Genomic DNA, 10711 nt, shown 5'->3' with positions numbered 1-10711 from the left:
GGGGAGCGATTCATAACGTTCAATACTCAGGCTGGGAGTGAGTGGATGGCCATGCTATTTGATCACCACGGGCGCAAACCTGCCAAGTGGACTCGAACAAATACACTACAAGGAACATTTTGAAGTTCAGCTGATAATGGCGGACTTGTGTTTAGTTTTTCCCTTTCCCGCTAAATACATCCATGGACACCCAGGCTAACGGGGGAATCAACCCGCAAGCCACTTTTTTGCATCATCCCAGCTTCGAAGAAATGGGCTGTTAAAAGAAACCCGGAACAGTAATCATGCGTGTATCATTCCAACAATAACCTAGTACTTCTTACCCTGGCGCAGGACATCACCGAACTCCTCCAGAGGGCTGCGAGTGAGCTTGGTGTCCTTCCAGAGGTTGGGAGTAAGGAAACCGTAGGTGTTGACGACGGCAACGAAGGTGGCCTTGAGGGTGTTCTCGAGGGTCTTGGTGGATCCGGAAGAGGAGGTGTAGGCATCCTGGACACCAGCAAGCTGGAGGAGACGCTTGACGGCGGGGGAGGCGACAAGGCCGGTACCACGGGGGGCGGGGATGAGCTGAGGGGGTAAATTAGCCACATGTTTCTCCATAGTAGAGGCGATCGTCTCCAAGTTTCGAAATACTTACACGGACAGCGACGGAACCACACTTGCCGGACTGCTTGACGGGCAGAGAGTGAGGCTCACCGAGGTTGGTACCCCAGTAACCGCGACGGACGGGAAGAACGGCCAGCTTGGCAATGGTGATAGCGGCACGGATGGCAGTGGCGACTTCCTTGGAGGTCTTGATACCGAGACCAATGTGACCCTCGGAGTCACCGATCAGGACGATGGCCTTGAAGCGGGTACGCTGACCGGCACGGGTCTGCTTCTGGACAGGCTTGATCTGTAGATTGGAAGAAAAAAACGTTCATATTAGCAAATGCTGGGCTTGTCGCAATTCCCATGTGCTTCCTCCAGGGTCGACAGCGCGGCGTTCAATTGCAATGGTTGCAACTACCCCAAGCGCACGTATCCCCCGCACAATGGAATTCGGGTGTATCGCACCTTCATAACCTCATCCTTGAGCTTGGGCAGGAAGAAGTCAACGATCTGGTACTCCTTGATGGGGAGAGAGTGCAGGTAGATCTGCTCCATGCTGGTGATCTTGCCGGCCTTGACGAGACGGCCGAGCTTGGTGACGGGCTGCCACTCCTTCTCCTCCTGCTTTCCACCACGGCGACCACGACGACCACGGCCACGGCCACGGTCACCACCACGGTCGCCGCGCGAACCGAAACCTCCACGTCCACGGGGAGCAGCGTCAGCCATTATGAATGTATGTAGGGCGACGAGAAAGGGTTGTCGGGGGGATGTCGATGAGGTCGGACTTGGATAGCCTCAGATGTTTAGCCAAAATCTGCTAAGCGAGTGCGCCGAGCGGGCAAATTTAGAGCCCTAAGCCCTATTTTCCCGGCGGGGAGTATGCTTATATCAGCGCTCCCGGGTCACGGGACTCCGCAGATTTCCAGGTTAGATCCGCCCAGGTGATTGGACTACAGCTTATCTCAATAGGGCAAGTCAAGTGACCGTCCCACTCCTGAACAGGATTGGCGGATCGACTTGGCATCTCCGCTAGGACAAACACAGCAAGCCGAGCAACCTCCAAGCTTGACAATATAGCGGGTTTTATGTTCGAGACCCTGGCATATCTTCAGCATGAGATGTACGACAAACATGCCTATGGAAAATTGACAAGCAAACATGGCCGGTCCTACAGCACATCAATTACCCATCCAGTTATCCCCTAGAATAGAAGTACGGAGTTTCGCGACTAAATTTCCGTATTCGTGGGGCCGGCGGACATGGAATTTCCCCCGTTCTGTCGACTCCGCAGAATTTGAGATGTCATTGCCCCGTCTCGCGCGCTCCAGCCGACAGGGGCCAGCTGATTTCCCCTCTTCCTTGTTGCTTTTTCTTGCTGCTTAGTTTTCGTTCTCTCCTTAATTTCCTCCTTATACCTCCAGTATATTTTTCCTTCCTTCTTTGATTTCTATCACAATGTTGCGCTGGTATGAACCGCCCCTTGACCCGAACCAGGTTCCCCGAAACCTTGAAATCTAATGCAATCAATATAGGTACCAAGCTAAGCTGGCCAAGAGTCCAATTCTCACCGCGAGTGTCACCAGTGCTGTATGACTGCGTCCGATCGTTCTCCCGCTGTCGCTTCCTTCTGACAATTACATTCCAGGTGTTGTTTGGCAGCGGTGATGTCCTAGCTCAGCAGGCCGTCGACCGCAGGGGTCTCCAAAAGCATGACTTTGCCCGCACTGGGCGCATGGCTCTCTACGGTGGAGGTGAGTCGTATCATCAAGAAATTGTCAAAGTTGGCTTCGCTAACTGAATGGCTACTTGCAGCTGTCTTCGGTCCCCTCGCTACCGGCTGGTTCGGTGTCCTTCAGCGCCATGTCGTCCTCAAGGGCACCACTGCCACCACTGTTGCCCGTGTCGCAGCTGACCAACTATTCTTTGCGCCCGCACAATTGACTCTGTTCCTTTCGTCCATGGCTATTATGGAAGGATCCGACCCTGTCCAGAAGCTGAAACATTCCTTTGTTCCCACCTACAAGGCCAACTTGATGGTCTGGCCTTTTGTCCAGGGCCTCAACTTCACATTTGTCCCCCCTGGAGCTGCGTGTGCTTACAGTCAACGTGGTCAGCTTGGGTGGGTTGCTATTTTACCATGGTACCATGACTTCAGTACTGACAATGTTCTCAGGCTGGAACTGCTTCTTGAGTATCCTCAACAGCAGCTAAGTGAACAATCACATCTGATAGAATATAATGTGCTTTTTTGTATGGGCACAGTGTTTGATCTCAATTATCATTGTTTATGTTGTTCATAGAGAATCGGGTTATTGCGACATATACATGGGCCAGGGTCTCGTTCGCACTAGACGATGTAAGTATTTTATTTTTGATTGTTTTTTATTTTCTTTATTTTCTTTTTTTTCGTCAGGGCAAGAGGAATAGAACAGGGGATTTCAAAGGCATCCTATAGTTACTGTTAGAACAGACCAATAGCATCATAATAGTCCATGCGCACCTCAGGCAGGGAATCTCCAGTAATGTCGGGCCATTGCATGGCGACCTTAGGGCTGTGCGGCCCGGCCTAAAGAGGAAAGGCATTTTTTTTGCGTTGCCGCATCTCGAACTTCAAAACTTCTCTGCGGGTCTCCCTCTCCGTGACACGACCCCAATCGTCCCCGAATACGTCCCCTTTCTGCCTGGAGCAGATCTTTCCGACCCCGATCCAGGCTCCGCGTTATTCTTTTTCTCTCACTCAGCTACGCGCAACTTCCTGAAGTCTGAACTTGCCTCATTTCGAGCTGATTCGCGTCACCCACTTTCCCCGCGCATTTGCCTCCATACATACCACCATGGCTGCTGTTGAGAACCCCCCCAGTGGCTGATGAGAACACTGCGCCCGTTGCCGCTCCAGCCAGCGGTGATGTGGTCACCGTCTTCGATGACCCCAACAACTTTACCGTCAAGCACCCGCTGATGCATGAATGGACCCTCTGGTTCACCAAGCCCCCAAGTGGCAAGGTGGGCATCACCTGATAGAATTCTACAGTGTTCACAGGAACGCGCTGACTCTGGATTCATATTAGGGCGATAACTGGAATGACCTCCTGAAGGAGGTTGTCACTTTCAGCTCCGTTGAAGAATTCTGGGGCATCTACGTACGACCCCGCCCTCTCAAGCTCGATAAATTCAAACGCTTCTCTGCTAACTCTCATTTCCTCCCTAGAACAACATTACCCCCACCTCCGAATTGGGCCTCAAGGCCGACTACCACCTGTTCAAGAAGGGCGTGCGCCCCGAGTGGGAGGACCCTCAGAACAAGCACGGCGGCAAGTGGTCATACCAGTTCAAAGACAAGCGCTCCGTCCCCATCGATGAACTTTGGCTGCATGCGCAGCTGGCTGCCATCGGCGAAACTCTCGAGGCCGATGCTGATAACGAGGTCATGGGCGTGGTGGTGAACGTGCGCAAGGGCTTCTACCGTGTCGGTCTGTGGACCCGTACTGTGGGCAAGAGCATTCCCGGTGACAAGAACACCCGCACTCCGGCCCAAGGCAAGGAAATTCTGGAGGCGATCGGCCGTCGCTTCAAGGAAGTTCTGCGCCTGAAGGAGGCGGATGTGGTGGAGTTCTCTGGCCACACGGACAGCGCGCACAGTGGAAGCACCCGTGCCAAGGCAAAGTACACCGTCTAGATATGTTCTGGTGTTTCTGTACTTTTCTGCAAGCTGTATTTCTATCCCTTACGGATTGGGATGAACACGCATGGCTTTTTCGAAAAAAGAGAGATAGATGGCCTTTACGGAACACCACGCGGTCGAGTTTATGGCTACGGGCGCTGAAAATCGGGAGTTTGTTTCGAGAGGAGGATCAAGAAACACATGCAAAAACGAAAAGGTTCCCCTGAAACCCTGCATGTATAGCAGCTTATCTTACTGCTGATGGGCATTTAATGAGGCATGTCTCGTTGACCGGTGTCTTTTTGTCTTGGTATTTTTATTTGGTATTCAAATTCCACGTGATGAATCATGAGCTTCTTTGCTTTGGTAATTGAGCTGAGATGAGAAGAAGAGACGTGTGACAAACGGTCAGCGGAATCTCCCAGGTGGCCGTGAACGGGTATGTATATGTTGTTGATATCGGTATGTGTACGACATAAATACAGATTGAAACTTGCTAGATCGGTATACGAGTACTGCTATTAGATCTATTACCTCGAGGTTGATGGTTAATTTGCCTCAGAGACCATAAGCTAGTATAGTATTAGTTCCGCACTTGCTGGTTGTAGAGGAATCTCTAAGGTTGGTGATTCAAGGTTTTTAGATCCCCCTGGCGAAAATCTCTGCTTACCAGTATATACTCTTAATACTAGCGCTAGGAGGAGGCGAAGGTAAACAAAAGGCTAATTGCCTGCGGGGATAATTCAAGGCCCCAGTTATAATACTGCTTCTCATAGAAACCAGGGCCAGTCGCCCAATACCAACCCTTATCTCTGCCAGTCAGTCTTCCAGCCCCTGCGCTCGGTCTCTATAAACCGCCGGCGTAGCACAAGATCCATGGATGAGCTCAGACGGATTACGAATACTTGCTGAACTTATCGCATGTTACCATCTCATGTCAGCATGTCTCATCAGCAGTAAATCTTGTGTTCCCAGTCTGCAAGTTGGAAGGATCTCCTAAATCACTCCTTAGCAGAATATCACCTATCCTTCAGTTGAAATAGATACCGATCCCATATAAGTGTGGGCGCCTTACATTGAAACGCCTTTAACCTTGAAGGGCAGGTTTCTTTCCCTTACCCAGTTCCAGTTGCCAGTATGATTGAATCATTGCCCACGCTCAGTTGGGCCCGCGGGGCCATCGCCCTCCTTTCCACCATGGTCCTAGTGCTATATTGGTACATTCGCCTTCCAAGCGATATGCCGAGAAATATTCCCAAAGTCCCAATTTATATATCCCTCATAGGGCTATGGAGCGACATGGGCCAAGACGCAATCTTCGATCGCTGGCTGCGCGGGCCATTGGAAAAGCACGGCGCCGTCACAATCTGGTTCGCGGGTCGCTGGAATGTACTGGCTACTCGACCGGATCTTCTGGTGGACATGTTCCGGCACGAAGACGTCTATGCGAAAGCAGGCAGCCAGAAGAAGATTCCATGGAGTGTCATTGCGGCGTGTGTTGGAGACAATATCATCAATGCCCACGGCTATAATTGGCGGCTGTTTACCTCTATCATGAAGCCGGGCTTGCAGCGACGGATCCCGGATTCGGGGCCTCTGCTGCAGAAGTCGAGGCTTTTTGTTGATCTCTTGCTGAAAGACCAGAACAGGCTTGGGAACTCGAATGGTGTCTCTGTAAACCCCGTGATCCAGCGTTGGGCGCTAAGCTGTATGGGCCTGCACTTCATGGGCGTTGATCTACAGGTATAACTGCTGCCATGTTCCCCTCAAATGTTCTCCTCACCCATTGTCGCTAATAAGTATATGGGGGCGGCAGTGCCTCGAAAAGCCCGGGCAGCGAATAGAACAGCTCCAGACGATTATCAAGAAGACGCTCTTCAAGCCTCTCTTCTTCAACTTCCCAGACCTAGACCGATACCCGTACATCTTCCGCCAGCGCAAAGTGGCTTTCAATATAATGCAGGAGTTTGGCGACCTCTTGGTGGATACAGTCACGAAGAGACCCGCCGCCCAATTTGACGCCAACAACACCGAGCAAGTCGTCGATCTCCTCGATCAGGCATTCAAGGAAGGCAAAATCACCGAAGCGCAATACCGCAACAACCTCAAAGTGACCTTCCTCACAGCCCACGAGAACGCCCAACAGCTCCTCAACTCCGCCTTCTGGGAACTGGGCAACAACAAAGCCGCACAAGAGAAGCTCCGCGCCGAGATCCTGGCCATGAATACTACTAACCCAACCACCGACGAAGTAAACTCAATGCCCTACCTCTTCGCCGTCGTCCTCGAACTCCTCCGCCTATACCCCCCCCCGTCTCCCAGCTCATCAACCGCGTAACTACCGCAAGGACTACCCTGGGCGGCAGCATCGCCATCCCGAATCACACGTGGGTGGGCTGGAATGCCTTCGGCGTTCACACGGACACGCACGTGTGGGGGCCCACGGCTCGAGAATTCATCCCAGAGCGCTGGGGGACGGACGTCAAGACCATCCAGACCCAGATGCGCATCAAGACGACGCAGTGCCACTTCATTGCTTTCAATGCCCATTCGCGGAAGTGTCTGGGGCAGGGGTTTGCGCTGCTGCAAATGAAGATCTTGCTGTTTGAATTGCTGCGCCGGGTGCGCTGGGACATCGATCCCACGTATGAGCTGAAATTGACTTCGGTGAGTGAGATTGGTTGCTTGCAGTGTTTTTTTTTTTTCGGTGGGTTCTCGGCTGATAGGGTTGCAGGGAGGCATTTTGGCGCCGCTTGGGCTTCGTGTCGTTCTTCGTGAGCAGACATGTGTCTCTGGTGAAGGTCAACTTGACGATGATACAAGTTTGCAGAATGGGGCATTGAAGGGGGCTGCAGTGATTGGTGAGGCAGGTCAGTGATCCATCATACTTGGCTGGAGTAGATACTACTACGGGTGACAGTTTGATCTCGAGATACCGGCATCAGTACCAGTGCTGCTGCTAGTATTGAGAATGTATTACTGTGTATTCTCTGGCTGCCTCGCAGACATCTGCTCAGCTATATCGATGCGGTCGAACTTGTTGGTAGATATGCGCAGAAGCGGCGGTAGCACAAATCCCCAGCAGGATCGAAATATTACAGACGCTCTTCCCTTTGCCACTTCGTCGACCTGGATCTAGGGTCTTTCTGCTTCTAGTGAGGGCTTGAATTGTAGTTCTGAAGTCGAGCAATTTGTCCGGGAATTTGCTTCGAGTGTGCTCAAACAGCTTTTTGTCATGTCGGACAGCTGCCCGAAGGAAATGTTTAAGGTCGCCATCTTTGATTTATGAGAAAGTAGATATTTCAAGCTCTACTGGACCTTTGTAAATACTTTCCTATGCTTCTCGTAACAAGGTGGGCAATACATTACCGGTTTTTCGATGTCCGTACTGTGGCCCCCAAGAAACATATCCGAGCTGCCAACGCCCTAGAGATCGTAGTGGATCTTGTCATCGAGTATGGAGTATGGGTGGGCTGAGCTGCTTGATGCAGCGTGGCCAACCAAATGTTCCCTGTTTTCTGACTGAGGTCAACATTCAGGCTGGCCTGGGGATAGTAGATCTAAGATTGAGTTCTCCCTTATGGGGAGCGTATTGAACGGGCTCGTGCATTCCTTATTAGCATTCGACGCTGAGCTCCGGGCGATCTTTCTCATCCCCCGATGCCATTACTCGTAGGGCTTTTCATTGCTGTCCTAACCCATGCTTGGAATGAAGGGCGATTCGCTGGCAGATAAGGGAATGGTTTATACGAGAAGCACGCCATCGCATACTGTAAGCGGGAAGACTGAGGGAGCATCTCTGATTGGTTAACCAGTAGAAGCGCCTGAGCCTCATCTTCAAACACGAAGAAAGTTCCTACAGAGAGGTGTGTGTGAAAGTTGGCCTTTCATAGCTAGATAGTTACGGGCAATGCGTGATCATTTGAGCAGAATATTAGACGTGCTACTTGCCTCTACATGCCCACGCGTGTAAGTCCGGCTATCTTGACTCAAGTCAATCGCGCTGTCGCTGATGGGCGTGTTTGACCCACATGAACGTTTCGCATTATTTCCGCCCCTGAGCACTTTCTTTATCAGACGCCTACCTTCGACAACCGGCATGGCAGCTCGTATTAGATGACCAAGTCTGCGTGATTAGAGCACAGATCGAAAGATCGCCTAGTCAAGCCTGGGCTAATGCATATACGGAGTTCGGAGGAGATGTAAATGTACACAGTGTAGATACATCTCGAGATCATAAGATGCTCAGAGTCGCGAACGGGGTTTTCCTGGTACGGCAATACACCGAGAGCTTGAAGTGTCGGAGGCCGGAGTTAATACTCCGGAACCCTTAAAAGGCCATTCTCTCGACATATCGCCGGTGTCGGATTGCCAATATCTGAATACTCTTGGTATAACCCTTGGGAGAGGCTTGGAACTCCATACCTAAGGGGTGCTCAGAACCCCCCCAAGGCTTGGGAGGCTTGGGAGGCTTGGGAGCCTCAAATGATGGCCAGTCATTTGCAGGACGCGTAAGAAGCCCAGCGAGGAGGGTGGGAACTCCGGCCATGGAAATGATCCCATTTGTCGCCTTTTCCTATGTGGGAGATCCTGCCGGGAGCGAAGTCGGCGTTGACCTCGGAGTTCTTACGCCGGGGAATGTTGAAGACGAGTATTTATTTATGTGGCCGACCCCGTCAGCCCTGAAGGGCTTATTCTTTTTCTCCCCTTCTTTTGGCGTTAGAATCTTGCGACTTTCCCAGGTTCAAATGTGAGCCCTGACTTTGGCAGTTGCCGGTATCCATGAAGACATCCAGAACCCCTACCTATTAAGCACTACTCTAAATCCCCTCGCCTCTCCACCGTGACCAATACCGCCCACTACGCGAAACCTCTTATCTACCAAAATTCCTTGGCGAGGCGACCGCCAGGGCCTCCACTTCACGGGATGTTACGAGAGAATAATTACCCCAGAGTCAGGCCAGCGGACATGCGCCGTAGCTCCCCTGGACTTTATTGGGGGGGGGGCACATTCCCACCCGACGGCAATTCCCGAAAGCAGAAGGTCCTCCAATCCACCGACACGCCAGGCCATTGGGCCTTGAATCCCCGCATGGCCGGACTCCGGGGCTTCGCCCAAATTCCCAGCTCAATCGCAGGCCCGTGAGACCCCTCCCGAAACTCAAACCGGGTCGCAAATTGATTCGTCGCGCCATCGTCTCCATTGATAACAATCGCGCGGGGTGAATCTAGCGTTGCAATCGGACCCTGAAAACCATCAGCCGCATTGGACCTCCCAAGACTTTTCGACGTGTTCGAGATTCAGGGAATAAGATCTCACGCAGGAGCCTTTGCAGGCGCCTCCCGCCCAGCGACGGATAGTGAAGGCTTCCCCCCTGGTTTGGTTTCCAATTCGTCGCCACTGATCACAACCGAACCTACGCTAAGGCTGCGATCCTCATGTCGCTAATCTTCTACGGAATGATCTTATTCGCCCGGACGTTGACCTATCTCTAACAGTGCATGATCTTGGGATCCAGGCCTGGCCTGACTCATGCAATCAAAATCCCCAGCAGTACAGGAATACCTAGATCGGTCGAACCCGACCCAAGGTTTCTTTATTCATCGCGTGGACATGGTGGGGAGGGTTCCGCTTTGTCCTCGAGAGGTTATGGAGGGGGCAGATTTGCCACGAGGGCAAGGAATCAGGAAACTCGCTTCCGGTAAGCAGTGATAGCGGCCAACTTGAAATTGCCCCGTCTAATAGTCTGGTCTATCTAGGTCAACCGAAACGGGTAAATGAATAATATCATGTACGGCGGCTTCTCCGAATATCGCGTGATTAGTCTTGATAAGGGTGGGCCACAGTCCTTCCAGAAAAGCGCACTCCATAAAGAAGATTCTGGGAAACAGGCCCAAAAAAGAAAAAGAAAAAAAAATCTCAGGCGAGCTCATGCCTGGCCAGCGACTAATTGGACTCTCAGGCGCCCCGCTTGATTCTCGATTGGATCGAAAGGAGGGATCCTGGGATTCTATGGGCGTATTCGAAGCGGATCAGGGAACGGGTATTCCGTACATGTGGCAGCTGCAGGGCACCCCAGGACACACAAAGTCAACCCGTTTATCCAACGAGGAGCCACGGTCTGGGGTTACATCGGTCAGACCTGAATGGTTATTCGTTCCGGCAGCAACAGAGACCGCCGATCGCGCCCACGGGTCGGGGGTTCAAGCACAAGGGATTCGCTGTGGCTGATTGGCCACGCTCTTCGACAGCTGGACTTTGGCCGTGTTTATCGCCTCCACCTGTGGGCGGAGGCCTGCCTGTCCTGGTCTAAACCACCGGAGTCGAAGTCTTGGCTCTTGGCACGAATGTCAAAGCCCACTCGATTAACTGCTTTATCTCAGAGACATGGCGGAATTATTAGCATTTTCCTTTATTTTCGAGATCCTTTCGGTTCTCGTGCCGATAAGCCTATG

At 52.0% G+C, this 10711-nt stretch overlaps 4 protein-coding genes across 4 annotated transcripts; 3 read left to right on the top strand and 1 right to left on the bottom strand.

The window, feature by feature from the left end:
• Positions 1-309: 309 nt before the first annotated feature.
• N7468_006208 (40S ribosomal protein uS5) lies at positions 310-1333 on the bottom strand (the record flags this gene model as incomplete). Its single annotated transcript, XM_058475504.1, has 3 exons — positions 1057-1333; positions 638-895; positions 310-567 (listed from the first exon to the last, which is right to left on the bottom strand). Exons 1-3 carry the CDS (start codon positions 1318-1320, stop codon positions 310-312), a joined length of 780 nt encoding a protein of 259 aa, XP_058328394.1. The 5' UTR covers positions 1321-1333.
• Positions 1334-2303: 970 nt separating this feature from the next.
• N7468_006207 (Mpv17/PMP22 family protein) lies at positions 2304-2894 on the top strand (the record flags this gene model as incomplete). Its single annotated transcript, XM_058475503.1, has 1 exon — positions 2304-2894. One exon carries the CDS (start codon positions 2304-2306, stop codon positions 2892-2894), a length of 591 nt encoding a protein of 196 aa, XP_058328393.1.
• Positions 2895-3428: 534 nt separating this feature from the next.
• Positions 3429-4270, top strand: N7468_006206 (eukaryotic translation initiation factor 4E; the record flags this gene model as incomplete). Its single annotated transcript, XM_058475502.1, has 2 exons — positions 3429-3437; positions 3803-4270. 2 exons carry the CDS (start codon positions 3429-3431, stop codon positions 4268-4270), a joined length of 477 nt encoding a protein of 158 aa, XP_058328392.1.
• Positions 4271-5392: 1122 nt separating this feature from the next.
• xanG (cytochrome P450 monooxygenase xanG) lies at positions 5393-7124 on the top strand (the record flags this gene model as incomplete). The annotated part of the gene is made up of 4 exons (XM_058475501.1): positions 5393-5998; positions 6072-6506; positions 6578-6922; positions 6990-7124. Coding segments are annotated over 4 exons (1521 nt in total), but the record flags the coding sequence as incomplete, so codon positions are not given.
• Positions 7125-10711: the final 3587 nt, after the last annotated feature.

Source organism: Penicillium chermesinum (genome assembly GCF_028974085.1).
Source record: "Penicillium chermesinum strain IBT 19713 chromosome Unknown utg000005l:1.0-4115287.0:1.0-4118363.0, whole genome shotgun sequence".
In the NCBI taxonomy this organism is placed as follows: Eukaryota; Fungi; Ascomycota; class Eurotiomycetes; order Eurotiales; family Aspergillaceae; genus Penicillium; species Penicillium chermesinum.
This window is presented reverse-complemented; position numbering and strand designations above follow the sequence as displayed.